The sequence below is a fragment of the Acyrthosiphon pisum genome, chromosome A1 (genome assembly GCF_005508785.2).
Source record: "Acyrthosiphon pisum isolate AL4f chromosome A1, pea_aphid_22Mar2018_4r6ur, whole genome shotgun sequence".
NCBI lineage: Eukaryota > Metazoa > Arthropoda > Insecta > Hemiptera > Aphididae > Acyrthosiphon > Acyrthosiphon pisum.
In genome coordinates, this window is record NC_042494.1 from 33,668,420 (window position 1) to 33,686,142 (window position 17,723).

Sequence of the window (17,723 nt, forward strand, 5' to 3'; positions counted from 1 at the left end):
ATCCCAAATACTTACACCTTGATTTTGAAAATGCAGTTATTGAAGCAGCAAAAGAAGTATTAGGTGTTCATATAAATGTAAGAGGCTGCTTCTATCATTTGTGTCAATCAACGTTCCGGAAAGTACAAGACCGAATTCTAGCCACAATGTACAAAAGGGATGAAGAATTTGGGAAACATTGTGGAATGGTTGACGCACTTGCATTCCTTCCTTTGCACCTTGTAGAAGAAGGAATGACGTATTTAAAAGACTATTTACTAGAAAATTTCACATATATATTAGATTATTTTGATGCATACTATGTTAATACCAAATATCGAAGAATAGGAAGTGATGAAAATAATATTAGAAAAATCAAAAATGAAATTAACGCCGATCGAGCAAAGTTAGCAATAGAGATTTAGGTGAACCCGAAGAGAGTAGTACAAAAAGAGGCCACTATAAAACTATAAACATTTTTATTTTATGCAGAACTGAGGTCTGATAATATTATGATGATTATCATTCACATTTTATATTGTTTTAATTTTTATTATTACCTAGGTATTAAATATTATTTTTACACTTTTACAACTGTATCCGACAGTTAGTTATAGATATGGGGATTTTTTTCCTGTGGATTTTTTTTCCGGGGGTTTTTTTTCCGTATACCAATCGAATACACCTATCGATTCTACACTTTTTAATAACAGAAGATCGTATCCAGCCTATCCATTTAAAACGTTTGTGAAGGATTGCTAGACACTCTAACTTTTAAACATTCCCGCAAAAACATCAAGCCTTATCTCCAAACCATATTACTAATACTTTTCACAAATCTTAAATGTTTGTCTTACAACAGTCTGTCACGACTTTTATAATTCAAACGACACTTACTCCAAAATCGGTACCCACTCTCAGCGAGTCCAACGGCCCATGAGTTTCACTTAGAGCTAGTTATATATTATTATTATCGAGCCGTTAAGCGGTAATGAGGATTTTTCCTATTTCTAAAATTAGTGCACAATATCGTGTTTTGTTATCTTGCGCGGCTACCGGCTATTATAATGCTATTATATGGTGTTAAACTAATTACTAAGTTACTTAATATTATTATGATATTATGATAGACTATCTGAATACTATCAACTTACAGTTAAATGGGTCTCGTGTTTAAAGGAAATTATGTAGGCAATATTTAACATGAGGACATTCAAATGACTTGTAAGTGTGTGCAAAGTAAATGAACATTAATATGAGTGAGTTTAATCTGTAATCGTTTTCGGTCAATATTTTCTAGAAATGTCCTGAAATAAAACTGTAGGCCTGCATAATACCACCAGGTATATCGGTCGTTATTTATATTCGTCGGCAATTAACTTACGCACGCGCAGGCATTGAAGAAGATTTTAAATTATGATCAACTTTTTTCAATTTAAAATAAGCGGTTTTTAGACCAATAATTTAATTTTGAAAACGGATTATGATTGATTAACAAGCTTACTAAGTTTTGCCAGAGGCGATTTTTAATATTCCAATTATTGTTAGTGTCATGAATACTCACAGCAGAAAAAATAAATATTCAAAATCGCCTCTGGCATAACCTAGTACAATTGTTAATCAATCATAATCCATTTTCAAAAATTAAATCCGTCAAACCAAATTCTTCTAGTTTTGTCTAGCTTATTGGTCTAAAAGTCACTTTTTTTCCATCGACTAGAGCCCCCTTAACTGTTACCATCGCGGCCGTTTATTTATTATTTTATATATTTCCATTTTCCATATCATCTGACAATTTACATTGAGTAACTTACAAAAGTTGATTTGAAGTTACCTACTTTACCGTTTTTGGTAAGTTTATTATTTTTAATTCTAGTTTACTGTTGCAATAGTTGAAAACGTATGTAAGTATGTTATAATAACAAATTCTAATAGTATTGAAAATTGTTCAATAACTTATTAGTTTTTTTTTCCATACTTAGAAATTATTTAATCGGTACATCATTATTCATTATATTCAAATATTATTAATCTATTATCAAAATATACATTAATTCAATCACAGATAATAATATATACATGTGTATGATGAATTGGTGCAAAATGGTTAGATGAGGTATTGGTTAAAGTAATACTGTAGTCTGTAATAGGTAAAAATACTTTACATACTGAAAAAGGGCACCCGTAGAAATGTAAACGGGAGTGTAGGACCAATGCAAAAGTCTGGTAATACAGCACATACTAAATATTATTTTTAATATTATGACAATTATTATTAAATAAAAATAGGCAGGGGGCTATGCCCCCCTCCAGAAACCCCCTGCTGGGGCCCTTGGTTTTGAAATTTGAGAGGTTACGGGAGTGTAATAATTGCCTTTCTGTGGAATGCATCAATTTTTTTTGGTGGGCCCCGCAAATTGTAGGGACGGCCCTGCATACTGTACCTATTAGTATACGACTAAACGTCATTAGATCATTACGATCATTTCCTAATTATTCCTAACGACTATTGTCTATTACATAATTTATAATTTATATTATAATATAGAATAGCAATAATAATATGTGCCGCCCAATCAGAACGCGGGAGTCGGTGAGTGTAAAATGTAAATACGCGCACGGGTCTTGGCCGTCGCGCGGCGCATCGGTCGGCCGCTGCCGGTGGACGGCGGTGAGTTGCTCGGCAACGTTGCGACTTGCGGACGGCGGAGCTCTCTCACAAAGTCGGCTTGATAATGGAACGGTGTCCGACGTCCGTCACTTCGTCCACCGCCGCAGCAGTATTAAAATAAGAATATCGATATTATAAAAATAAATAATACAATAATAATAACGTAATTTACATAATTATTACAAAAACAATATAATAATATTATAATATCGGCGGCAATACCGTCGTCGGACGGATATTCCGATCCGCGGCCCACATCACACGTCGACGCGAGCGCGCCGCGCGATGATTCACGATCGAGACGAACGCCGTCGTCTGTTTTCGCACGATCGCGCGGATCTCGGCCGTCACTGATAGCTCGCGCCGCCCGACCACCGCTCAGTGCGTGCGTGAGTGACGAGTGTGTGTGTGTGTGTGTGTGTGTGTGTGTGCGCGCGCCCGTGTATTAGGTGCAGTGCGTGTGCGTGTGTGCGCGCGCGTTATCTTCCGTGTGCCGTTGGTGTCGTAATATTATTATTGTAGCTGCGGGGCCTCGCCGATCGCATATTATTATCATTCGCCGTCTCCGTCAACGCCGAACAGCCGACCATCCGACCAGCAATTCGTCGAACCGACCGACCGATCGACGGCATAGTTGTCACATCGTGTCGTGGTGAGTACCTACATTATGTCGTAGGCAGGTGTCGAAGGCCGACGCGGCGACGGCGTGTTCCGATGCTGATTACCTATCTATCATACCTAATCATTATTGTTTAGGTAGTATTAAAAAATATTATCGCTATTACAATAATAATATTATGCACAGTCAAGGACACGACCGATGCTCGCGGCTCGCCACACGATCCGTCTGTGTGTTTTTATTTGGGGCTACAGCTATACCTACTGTTGTGTGCACCACTGCGGTCGTTGATTTTTCTGGGCCGTCGGTGTAATACTTGTCAACAGCCGACCGTCTTGGCGACCGGTGACCAGTGACCGTATCTGACATTTTTTGCAGGAACGAACAATCATGAGTACCATCAGCGATAACGCCGCTAGGCTCAACGTGCCCGATGAGTTGAGAGAGTTGCTGCTCGATTTCACGATCGGGTACTTGCTCGAGCAGCCCAACAACCTCATTGAATATGGCATAGAGTTCTTTGAAAAACTTAAGAACACTAAGTCTTCCTCCAATATAAAGCAGCAGTCTGCTGGAGATTTCAGCGACGAAGACGATGCATCAGACATCGACGGTAATGTACCGTTTTGTTCTTATGGTTTTTTCACTTGATAAGATTACGTATAGACTAGGTAGTGAATAGGTAACAAAAACATTATACAACTCATTTGAACTGTACTAGCTTTAAATAATTGGGTATGTAACTTAAAATGAACTAATAGTCATATTATAGAAGCACAGTATTTTTTAATCAACCTTATAACGATTTAGACCTATATTAAAATACTTCATATTTTGGAGAACGTCTAACAGGTTTTTTGTAATATGTAGGTATGATTTTTATTTCTCAAATAAATAATAAAATATATTATGATCAGGGCTAAGGATTTAATGGGCCTAATTTATGAAATCAAAAATCTATATTGGTACAGACATCCGAATTTTGCACAAAACATTACCTACCAAAATAGATCCACATTTAAGTATTTGTTTTAGGTACTCTAATTTTTTTATACTATAAATATTTTATTGTATATACATATTTGTTCATGCATTGATCTTTGTTTTTATAATATGGTCTATAATGAATTTAACTATTATTACTATTAAATTACATTAGGTACCTACACTATCAATGTATAAAGGTAGGTTACATACTATACATACTTATAAAAACAAAATCTATGTTACAATAGTCTTACAACTTGTAATAAATTTATAGCACAAGTTATAAAGGATTATAAATTCTTTATTAAAACAATTTGACTTTATTGGCTGGCATACATTGCTAATTTTTTCCATACATATTATAATAATATGTATTTATAATTGCGAGTCAATCCATTTAACACACACAAGGTTCAGTATTAATTTCAATAGTATTTATTTATTTGTTTATTAAATATAATATTTATACTTATGCCTTTTCTTATTGCATTTGTATTGCAAATTTCAGTATCAGTAGATATTGTTACACAATAAGTAATAAAATTCATCATTAAAACAACAATTAGCAAGTGCCAAGTACCCATTCTCTCAACACATGCCATACAGACGTGTATTGTAATTCATTTTTCATTCTTTTTTCTCGTTTGTGTCATTCAATTATAAGTTTTCATCATGAGTTGTATGAAGATATTTAGATTAAATAAGAAAGGTTGTTATAACTTAATTAACGCTCAAAATGATCAGTATATATTTCAAGTTGAGGATAATTTTGTTGAAACTACTAAATGTTTAAAAATGTCATCTTTTAAACTGAAATTCAAAACTAATGACACTTTTTTAGGACCTTGGTCGTTAAATATCGGTAATCATTTTATGGGTAATTTTACTTATAATTATTCTATATACCTACATATATAATATTTTAACTAAATTAGACTACCATTTCATTTTGTTATATATTTTTTTTTTCATGTAGAAGCTCCACCAACACGTTATAATTCTAGACGTAAGTCAGTTTTTGCAGAAACATACAATCCAGAAGAAGATGAAGAAGAAGAGGGACCAAATGTATATAATTAAAGTTTTTGGTAATTTAATTCAGTATATTAAAATATATATTTTTTTTAGGTTGTATTTCCTAAATCTGATGATCAACGTCAAGCACTTGCAGCTAGTGTTAAAAATATATTCATATTCAGGGCCTTGGATCCTGTAAGTCTGAATGTTTATTAGTATAATCACTATTATCTATTTTTTTTTAATTTATCAAAAAATTATTTACATTTTATACAGTGCAATTAGTATAATGAGCATAATTTTGATAAATATTGGTTATTGACAATAATTTTAAGATTAGCATTTATGGGCAGATCCAGCTCCTATAGTCTTAAGAATATTTTTAATTTTGTATTAAAAAGGTTTGAAATGTCAGTCAAAATAAATAAATGGTTAGATTGGATTTACATTATTTTAAGTGTTAATTTTTATACATTAATAATCTATAACACTTTTAATGATTCAAAATGTATTAAACATTAAAAAATACAATTAACAAATGTTAAATGAATGAATTTAAATACTTAAACCAATATTGTAATTTTGGAGTATTTAAAATTAACTAGTAACATTAAATAATCATTTTTATTTATTTATTACAATGATAGATCATTATGTAACAAATAGGCATAATTCAAATATAAAACTTAATTTATTATTTTGGTTTATATTTACATTTTTGGGAACAAATAATAAGTTTATTGATGTTTGGTATATTATACGTCTTATCATTATTATTGTGTAATGATCATTAATATTAGGTATTATCAAGCTATATTTGGGAAGCATTCTGTCTATATTCTGAATGTTAAATATTATATAGTACATCTATAAATTTACATTTTCTCCAAGTTGTGTACATTTTAATGTTCCTTAGCTACATTAACGTTTTGTTTCTATTTATTGTTTCTTTGTAACATATGACAATAACTATTCTCTGTCCACTTTCTAAAGTAAAATAATAAACAAATGATTTTTAAGTTATACTACTTATACTATTCCCATACTATAACTTAAGTATGTACTTTGTTTATATTTGCTTAATTTCCCAACAAATAACTAGCTTTAATAATACATTATAATTTTATCAGTGGCGTAACTTTGAACCATTTTTTTTGGGAAGGGGGGAAATATTTAATACCTCACTTAAAAATCATTAAAATGTAAAAACCTATAATATTATAATCAAAAATATATATGATTAAAGCAAAAGGATAGAAAGTTTCTCGGGGACGAGGGGTAAATAACCCTGTTACCCCCCCCCCCCCCCACGGCTAGTAATGTGCTACTGAATTGATACTTCTGTCTTTCTTGTACACTGTACAGAATAATATTATTAACAAACCATAAAAGTCTATATTTTTACAAAGCTCACATGTTGTGTTTTTAATGATTTTAATTCTATACAAAATCATTAGCTTAACTTCCAAATAATAATTTTAGTAATATATTAATTGTATTGTTAAAGAAACATTTATTTGATACTTTGCAATTACGGTATTGTTTTGTAATACCTATAATTACTACTTTATAGGTATCAGAGTTAACTTTCCATTTTTACAGCATACAATTTACATATTATTGTATGTAACTTTTATTTACAAAGAGTACATGAAATATTTAAAAATCCTGCTATATGATTAAATAGTGGGATAAATTTTTGTTTTCTAAATATTTATTACATGAAACATTTTGTAATTTCTTTAGGATACTTAAACAAAAAGTAAACACATAATACAAGTTAAGTTTTTATTAAGTTTTTTCTATAAATATTTTATTTATTTATTTTTTATTTTCTTATTTTTTCACTACAGTATTAATTTAAATTATAAATGTTGTTATTTTGCTTGTTTTCTAACATTGTTATTTTTATTTTAGGAACAAATGAATAATGTGATTGATGCAATGTTCGATCGTGAGGTACATGCTGGAGATGATATTATAAAACAGGGTGATGATGGCGATAACTTTTATGTTATTGATAGGTAATATTTAATATTCATTTAGGTTTCTCGTCAGGGAAAAAAAAAGAACAGTATTAATTAGAATAATATTTTTTAGAGGTACATTTGAAGCTTATGTCACGGATGCAGATGGTAATGACCGTTTGGTGCATACGTATGAACATAAAGGTAGTTTTGGAGAACTTGCTTTACTTTATAACATGCCCCGGGCAGCAACTATTAAAGCCAAGTCAGATGGCCTTCTGTGGGCTATGGATCGTCAAATATTTAGACGTATTGTATTGAAGAGTGCATTTAAAAAGCGTAAGATGTATGAAGAGCTCATTGAAGTGGTTCCTATGCTAAAAACATTACAAGTAAAGCAATTAACAATCATGAAATTGTATATTACGAGTCTTTAATATTTAAACTAACATTTGTTTTTCATTTTCAGTCATATGAGCGCATGAATTTGGCTGATGCTCTAGTCCCTAAATACTATCAAGACAAAGATTGCATTATAAATCAAGGTGATCCAGGAGATGGCATGTATTTTGTAGAGGAAGGCATTGTTAATGTATTAGTAACCAGTGAAACTGGTGAACAAATTAAGGTTTGTTTAAAATTAAGATGATGCCACACCCTCATATGTTATCTCCGTCTTACAACTGCGTAACCTAGCAAGTGTACGCTCAGAAAATTGTGTTTATTTTAGTTAGTCTAAAAATTAGAGTGAACCGACCTATTATGAAACATGATGGTAAGAACATTATCTGTTTTTGTTTGTCGGTTTTTAAAAAACCAACATACGAACACAGATAATGCCTTTACCATCAAGTTTCATAATAAATCGATGATTCACTCTAATTTTTTAATTAACAGAACTAAACGTGTTCTACTGAGCATACAATTACTAAGTTATGCACTTGTAAGACAGAGACAACACATGTGGTTGTGGTGTTTTCTTAATGGTATGTTCTTTTCAAACTCTATAAACTTTGAAAAATTCAAACAGTTTGAATATATTGACAATAGTAAAGTCTGAAAAAAAGTTTGATCTTTTTTATACATCCTTAATTTAAATTAATATTAATTATATTTCTATATTTTATTTATATTACTTATTTATTTTTAATAGGTTAATCAAATAGAAAAAGGTGGTTATTTTGGTGAACTAGCTCTTGTCACTCATAAAGGTCGTGCTGCATCAGTGTTTGCTGAAGGAAAAGTCAAACTAGCATGTATGTATTTTATTATATTTCAATAGATACAATTATCAAAGAAGCTTGACACATATTTTTTATGCATTGCTTATATTATGGTGGATTTTTCTTATAAAATATGACATACATTAGGTAAAATTACTAAAATAGTAATTGTTTTAGTTTCTTTCTTTTAATTTTTTAAAATAACTTTTGACACTGTATTAGTTTTTGCAAAAATATGTAATACTGTTATGCACTGATATACTATTATGTAAGTTTTAGATGAACAATGATTCTGAGTAAGGTAATAGCCTACGGGTATATCAACATCTATTTTTAAGGCTATTTTATGTTATTCATAACCTATATTGTCTATAGGTAAAAAAATTTCTATAAAAAAAAAAAAGGCCATTATATTTTGAATGATGCCACGTTCCATAAAATGATAGTATGATATACTATATCTTAAAAATGTCAAGTAGCTACGATTATACTTTTCTGAATTATAACAAAAATAATCTATTTTGTTAAGATTTTAGGTTTTGTAAATATTTCTGTTTTTTCACTCCTATTTTTTAGTTTTTCAATTATAATTAAAGTTCTGTGATGTTCTTATTTTTGACTCCCAAAGTACCAGTTTACTGAATAATATACCATGGTTATTTTGTTTTAACATTAAGGGGGTTAGTAGCACTTATTTTATAAGGAGTATTTGTTAGGCATTTGTTTTAGGCGTATGGTTGTAAACTGCTGATGTGTGAGTATAAAACAAACATTAGTGATTGTTTTCAGTATTCCACTATCTCCTCATATGTCGCTACATAATCACAATATGTCACAGAACATGAAATAAAAATATTTTTTCTCCGTCACAACCTCAAACAGTTCAAACGCAGTAACAAAAGAGTAATGATAATTTCCAATTAATTCAATATTAATTGTACTATTAGCCTATAGTACTTCACTTAACTTAAATACACAATACATCACATTAAAATATGATTAGTTTTTAGTTTCTACTACTGTTATATAGTATTATATACTGTATAAACTATAATTCCTATTAAAAGTATATGAATATCTGAGCATTAAAATTGTATCTGTTAACTAGGTTATACAACTTGAAAACAAAGCGTACTAAATCTAATGTGTTATTTTGATTGTAAACTGTAAATAATTGATATCCATTAATATGCGGGGATTCATTTCTTACTGTATTTTTTTACCAAATTATACCCAAACTATGCAAATTGTGCAGACTTTCCTAATAATTGGACAAAAATTATGAAAAAATATTTGAATTTTAACTCTTACAATCTTCAAAATTTTAAGTATATATAATTTTAAACTATTACTAATTTTTTCTTGAAAAATAAATTATAAAGGATGAGAGTAGGGAATTGTTCTGCTGTTCAGTAGGAGTCTAGTATATCTCATAATTAAGTAGGTTACTGTAATGGGTGTGTTTAATTTGAATTTGAAATTATAAATGAAAAACGATTCTGAGACTCAGACTATATCACTAAGCATATAATATTATTATTTTTTATTTATATTGCTATTTATTTATTTATTTCAAATATTACAGACAGACATTGGTGGGGGCTTTGGAGGACTTAGTCCCTCCACATTTCTGCCAAGTCTCCCCACCTCAAAAGTCATTAATTAGTACTGAGCATAATATCGAGCCCTATTAGGTAAAAGGGCGTAAGCGACATTTTCATTTTTTTACAGGAACTAAAAAAAACACTTTTAAAATCGAATATCTGATGGATTTTCATGAAAATTAGATGTGTAATTGTAAAAAAATTATTTCGAAATTACAATTACAGAATAAAAATAATATTTTTAATATTGTGTAACTTATGTCGCTTACAATAAAATAAATGTTTGAATATAGCTCAATGGTACTTACACTTTTCACTTTCGGCGCTTACAAATCACATTTTGTCGTGTTGATTAGGGCATGGCGCTTACACTAGTCTTACACTACTCCATGCAACAAAGTCGCTTACGTATTTTTTTTCGAAATTAATGTGACTTACGATCAACTTTGAAGTTATTATCTAAACGACATGTCGCTTTCGTCCAATCTTTAAATGGCAAAATGACATGCTTTGGTTTATATTGTCGCTTAGCTATTTTACAGGTCGATGTGTCAAAATTTTAGAAAAATTTTAATACCAATATCTCATTTTCGCCAAAATTGTCGCTTACGCCCTTTTACCTAATAGGGCTCGATATATTATATAATTTTTAGAAAATATTATAGGATGGGCTATAGTACCCCCAAAATAATTTGTCTATTTGCGCCTATGCAGGCAGAGACCAATTACATTACATGAGTACCTATATTAAGTATATAATTACATTTAGATAGAAAAAGTATCTTATTTAATAGAACTATAAATTACAATAATAACGATAAGATTTGTTTAAATAAAAAATGATGGTTGTTCATTAGCTATGCGCATCATATGATACATAGGATTATTTTGGCCGTATTAATTACTATATAGTAATTTTATATGAACTAAAAACATCCAATAGCTTAAATAAATCGTAATATTTTAAAAATGTCACTGTATAGTAAAATATAATATACATAAACATTTCAAGTCCTCAAAAATATTTTTGAATTACAACAAAATAACTAAAATCGTTAATCTTTTTTTAAATATTCAAAAATTGTCCTATATATTTATTAGATTTTTTAATTTCAGTACGAACTATTTAAACTTTGAATTACATTTTCAAGCTTTAGGTATACAAATTGAACATGTTAAATAAAATTAATAAAATAAAATAATAATTAATTATTAATTAATAATTTAATAAAATTTGTCAATATTTTAACTTTTATAAAAGAAAATAATTTATGGTTAATTTTTCTTTTGACTCCAACAATAACTTATGAGGAACCTTATATTATTAAATGTTCAAGTTTTTTAACCAAGTGTTAAATTCCTATCGTCATTTATAGAAAAAAACTAAAAAAAAAAATAAAATGTCTATAAAGAACTCAAAACTAATCAAACTAATTTTAAGTTTATACCATGTATAGTAAATGCTAATATATAAATATTTGGTGAAAATTACAAGTATCTACGGTTTCTCGTTTTTGAATTACAACAAAATGAATGATGATTCTATGAATTTAATATAAGGGATATACCAATACTAAATTTGAATATGTACGTTCAATTTGTTTTTAGTTATTACAATTTATTTTTTTAGTCATTTAGGATTTAACTAAGAAATTAACTATAATAAAAATAAATATGTAATTTAATAAACTTTTCCCATAATATATATTATAAAACAAATCGTCTCCGTTCATGCAAAGTACACTAAGTCCAAAAATCGACTTAGAAATTTGTATTTTAACAATAATAAGAACTATAAATTTCACGGTGTCATATTATTTACTACTACTCATAAACAGCTACTTCCCTTAAGGGAAACTCAATTAAAAAAAGAAAGAAAAAAATTTGGTTACATAATATGGTATACATTTAAAGTTTGAAAAAATTGCAAAAGCTGATTCATGTTTTTGGACTTGGTGTGTTTTGCATGAACGGGGACGAAATTATACAAATATAATATTATTATTATATTTGTTGTTATTTAGTATTTACTGACCTCTACAATGCTTCGATAAGATGTTGAGGTAAGGGTTCAAAAGCAATACTATCCGTTGAGAAATATTTATAAAATTCGATAAATCAACTATATTTGAAAATAAAATGTAGATCACCTGCTACACTTACAATTACAAGGTAGATCATCTGCTACATGATGCCAAGATGAGAAAATTTATATTATTTATAATTGTCCAAAATTAGTTTTGCGTAAAAATTCATGTTTTCCCCTATTGTTTTTTGTTTTCTCAATCATTAAGAAACATTTAGGACTCCCTTAAGTACTAACTAGACTCGCTTTCCTAATAGAAAAGATATTTAAGTTGAAATTCATGATGAATTTAATTTAGTTTCTGAAATTGTATCAGATACCTAACTAGGCTTTTATTTTAATGAAATTTTAACACTGATAACTAGATTAGTAAATATAACTGTTGAAATGTGATTAATATGTGTTCCACTTTTTAAGTAGTTAAATAAAAGCAATTTTACTGCAATTTTATTAAAAATAAATTTAAGTTTTAAATCTTAATAGGTATATTTAATGTTAAATACTAATTTTTAGGGGTAATTTATAAGTTACCATTGTTGGATGGATGTTGTGTAATAACAAGATTATAAAAAAAACTCTTTCGCTTTGATAATGACTAATTGGGCAAAGGCAAATGCCTAACTTATAAGTTAAGAAACCTATTTGATTTTTTATCGTAAATAAACATCGGCAACATAGACCATTAGTTACATAGTACCTATTTTTAAAATTATGGTTATGAATGTAAATATATTACAACAGCAATTTTTTTTTAAAAAATAAAGTTATTTATATTGTTATGTTTGAGAAAATTGATTCAAGGTTTCGTTCGTGATTTGGGTGTCAAAGTTGTGTGATATCCTGCGATCAATCCTGTCTTGATTGTATTTTAAACAGTCTGCGATTATGTTCGGTTTCACAGGTTTGGTGTATGGGGAACCTCTGGTCATTAAGAAGCCAAATTATATTACCATAAAATACAACTTGATTTGTACAGATTTGATCACATTTATTTATATGCACTCGTTAAATACTCACTATAGAGTTAATATTAGAGGTTATATATTATTTACCCAAGTGTTATTGTTAATATTAACAATTGTATATAACCGATTGTAATCGTTTATATTTTTTTTCGATTTCATTCTTACGAAAAAAAAATGGAAAACAATACTGCACAACGATCACTTTTTTATATTGATACTTTGGTTTCTATAGAACTATCTATACTCCAAATGGTTCTTTTCTGCGCTAAAGGTTTTCTAACAATTATTCAAACTATGGATGTGTGGTGTCCTCTTACCAAGTGTTTTCATACCTACTCATTGTTTTGATAGTCATTAAAATGTATTAAAGATTGTTCTGTTCTTTTTCTTCGCAGTTTTGACCTTTTTAAAGTACTCTAAAGTGTAAATATCCAACTATGATGCAATCTTAAAACTTTTGGAGCTTTTTACAACTTCAAAACTTACAAGTGTCAAACCCAGATCATATTTATCCCATTTGTCCAGCATCTTTAAATAATCATATTAATGCCTTAAGTGAGGTTAGATTACAACTAGAAAAAAATGTAATCAGCTACACTGAGAGTAATTTTTTGATTGCAATATAAGTAACTTTCGAATTTCATTCAATAACACATTTCTTGTTCCTAATTACTTGGATATTATAAAGTTATAACTTTTAACGTATGTTCGAAGAAGTGCTATCAGTATATGTATTATATTATATATCACATACTCTTGTTCAACGACTGCCCGTTATCCAGTCACTATACTAATAGGTGTTTTACTTAATTATATAAATATGCATCTGGATTTGAGAATGTAAAACGTACAATAGGTAGTACGATTCAGTGCCGATCACTGTTGTCTGTTCCTACGCTGCATCCTTTAAACGCTGCTTATGTGAATTTACACCAAAGAATTTCATTTAAACCGTCTGGGATGACCTAAATTTCCTTTACTGCGTTGAATGTTACAGGAATGTTATAATAATCTCGTCAACAGGACTCTTGATCCTACCTATTCATACATTAAACAGTGGCCTGAGCTGTGCCAGAGGGGCCATAAAATGATATTTCTACTGTGTTGTTGCTCGAGCGAAGGTTAAGAAACTGGGACATTATTAAACGAGAGGGTTGTTTTCTGCAATAAACCGATTGTTTAGACAAACCCTTTTACGCGAATACAAAATAAAAGTATAATATATTTTCCCTAGCCGAACACAGTACAAATTAAAACATCGTGACAAGGCAAACCTCTTTAGTTGTTAATCAATGTTTTCTTTTTCCACTGTTAGTGATTGTAGTGGTAGTGGGTTGTACAGTAGGAGAAGGTACTGGATTTTAATAATGTGTTTTAATTGATTTTTATTCTTAAAATTGTCAAAAGAAAATCTCGTAAATAATAGACACCATTCCAGATTGGATTTTTTGATGAATAAAACTTGGACTTTAACAAACTTTGAGTTGACTCTTGATTTTATTGTTGTTTTCATTCGATTAAGTTATTATTTTGCTATATTATTGTTTAAATAATGTCATTAAGGTACCTATTACGTTTGCTGTTAAACACTATCAGCCACCTTAGAATGCCTATTAATACAGGATCTTATACAAATAAAATAAAATAAGAGATAATTATGTCTTTCTTTCTACGAATTTTATCGATTTTATTGTCAAAAATTATTCACTCTATTTTAAAAATGTCACAAAAACTGATCTAATTTAAATTCTGAAAAAATATTCAAACTGTCTAAGTCTCGATATAATGTATTATGTATATACAATGTACAAGGGAATAGCTGAGTCATATTTTTTTTCATCCTTTTAATTGTAATAAATTACAAAAAAAAAAATTTGGTGTCGTTCTCTTTTAAAAATATTATGGAGACTTCCCAATACTTTTTTTGGGATAAACATCGAAGTAATTAATGTCTAACCTACTATTGGAGTTAGAATCTCCGTTAAATATTAAATACATAATATTTTTTTCTGGTCATCGAATAGTTTTTTGACAATTTTCATGTGAGTGCGTAAAATAGTTGTTCCCCTTTCCCCGGTTTGCTTACTATACCTGTATACTATTACTATTGATAATTTACGACTAACACAGTAAGTCAATGATAATAAAGCTAACGGTCGAATCAGTGGCGCCGAACTAATTTTTTTTAGGTGTGGCAATAAACAATAAATTACTTATACCCACCTACCTTTTTAATAATTTAAAAATATGTTCATTGCTATTGTCAATTTAGATTTAATTTGACAAAACATCAATTAATCTCAAATATTATCAGAAATATAATATAGTTATTTTTTTTTTGACACTGCTGACTAGCAGATAAAAAGGTGCAAACTTGCAATTTTCGTCCCAGCCAATTGAAGTCCTTGGGTAAATAATTAGGAGGTTATAGTATCATTTTTTTAAGACTTCCAACTGCGTGGTTATTAGCTAGTTTTTACTGTGTACCATATTCCACACCATTATTTTTAACTTGCAATTCACTATGTCATATGCGAGAGGTTCAAAAATAAATTAAAAATGAACTTCGTTTTTTTGACACTCGGCAACCAACCCCATTCGGTTTGTGTGGGGGCTACGGTTGGTACGCGTTTTTTATGTGAGGTAGATATATCATCACAGAGAACCCTGGTGGTCACCCATCTGGGAGCCTGCTCGACCGCTGAACACATTACTATATTAGTGACTGCGCCCAATCACCGCGCTTCACCAGGTCACCATACAACGAACTCTAATACCATCCACTTTAAATTGTATATTATATGTTTATATATATTTTATCAGTTTAAATTCTTGCCAAATGTATTATATGTAACATTTGACATATCAACAAATTGTATACAATATTACAATCCTTAATATAGCAATAGTACTAAGAAGTAAAATATATAATGGTATATATAGATTAGTGTAAATTGAATAATTTGTTGATCATTGCCACATCGATAAAATCAAATATTTAAGTAACTTGTTCGTCATATTTAATATAGATACTAGATAATATGTATATTTTAGAAATCGCTAGAATTTTTTTCCAGGGGGGCAGAGTGGGGTAAATATTTTTTTACACGAGCTAAGGTTTTTTCAACAAACACTGATGTTAATAAATAAAATATAAATATTTTCCTATCATATAACATAATATAGCTATATAGTAGGTAGGTACATAAGTTTTTATATTGTATGCTCTAAAAGTCTAAACAGATAAATAGATAATATGTACAAACTTTTGAATAGTTCAAAACGTTTTAAGAATAATGCCAAATATTTTTATGTACCTTATGTAAGAAAATGTTTATCACATACCTTCAACAACTATATTCATAATTAATAATGATGTACAAAAATGATGATTTCTTTATGACTTTAATATTACATACGTTTGTGAATGAATAATTATGTTTTTTTTTACTTATCTACATATCATAAATATAAACTAAAGTAATTGTGTTTAGTAATGAAAGTATACTATACGAAAGAATTTCCATAAATTAAAAATTTGTATAAAGTATATTTCATAAATTCTTTGATGCAGTTCTTTTAAGAATAATGTTTTATGACTTAATTATATTGTACATATTTGTCAGTGGTGGGGCTGGCGAGGGTGGTGCTGAACTATTCTCTGGCCTGTTCGTTACCAAATGTATTCATTTATTTTTTCCATTATTAAGTTGTGTTTTGTTACTTTTGTATTTATTATGAATTTTTACTACGATAACCATAGACAGTGTTCGGATTAGATAAGTATTTTTTTTATCTAGATAAAGATAAAGATAATTAAACTCAAATGTATCTGGAATAGATATAAAAGATTACTTAGCTCATATTTATCTAGATAAAAAAAGATACATTTTTTTTAACGGGTTTTAAATTTAGGTATATTTTAGTTGGGCACTAAGAACATAATAATAATAATAATAATAATAATAATGATATAAATAAAAATAATTACATTATTTATAAACCATAAACTTAGTTTGAGAATCTGTATAAATATTTATAGTGCGTTTGTACAATTTCGCGATTTTTATCAATAAAAAATGTATCTAGATGAATTTATTTAGATTAGTAAAAAAAATATCTAAGATGAACGTTTAGATACCTCGTAACTATTTATCTAGATAAAATAAAATAAGAACAAATAATTATCTAGATATTCATCTAGATAAATTTATCAGATAAGTCCGAACACTGACCATAGGTGGTCTTAGGATTTGAATTTTGAAAGGAATTTAGTCTCGAATACATTTTAAACATAATATAACGAGGCCATGGATCCTTTCGCTGATAAATTATTTGACTAAAAGGTGTTTTTGAATAAATCTGGCTTATCAAATCTATTCTAATAGTGCACTTATAATCAGTGTTCAGATTAGATAAGTATTTTTTTATCTAGTTAAAGATAAAGATAATGCAACTCAAATGTATCTAGATAGAGATAAAAGATAACTTAACTTATATTTATCTAGATAAAGATAAAGATAAATACTTTTTTATCTAGATAAAAAAAAGATACAATTATTTTTTAAATGGTTATAAATTTTTAGTATATTTTAGTTGAGCACT

The 17,723-nt window shown here is 29.0% G+C and overlaps 1 protein-coding gene across 2 annotated transcripts in view; it reads left to right on the plus strand.

Annotated features, from left to right (window-relative positions):
• Positions 1 to 3,087: 3,087 nt before the first annotated feature.
• Positions 3,088 to 17,723, plus strand: part of LOC100168644 (cAMP-dependent protein kinase type II regulatory subunit) — a 17,953-nt gene continuing 3,317 nt past the window's right edge. Inside the window, exons 1-8 of one of the 2 annotated variants that reach the window (XM_001944838.5) lie at positions 3,088 to 3,302; positions 3,648 to 3,882; positions 5,233 to 5,324; positions 5,385 to 5,468; positions 7,191 to 7,297; positions 7,374 to 7,632; positions 7,710 to 7,868; positions 8,394 to 8,496. In XM_001944838.5, the coding sequence (XP_001944873.1) occupies positions 3,660 to 3,882; positions 5,233 to 5,324; positions 5,385 to 5,468; positions 7,191 to 7,297; positions 7,374 to 7,632; positions 7,710 to 7,868; positions 8,394 to 8,496 (1,027 nt within the window). In that variant the 5' untranslated portion in view covers positions 3,088 to 3,302; positions 3,648 to 3,659. Of the gene's footprint in view, positions 3,303 to 3,326; positions 3,883 to 5,232; positions 5,325 to 5,384; positions 5,469 to 7,190; positions 7,298 to 7,373; positions 7,633 to 7,709; positions 7,869 to 8,393; positions 8,497 to 17,723 lie in introns of those variants that run through there. The other variant, XM_016804217.2, reaches the window with a different exon arrangement.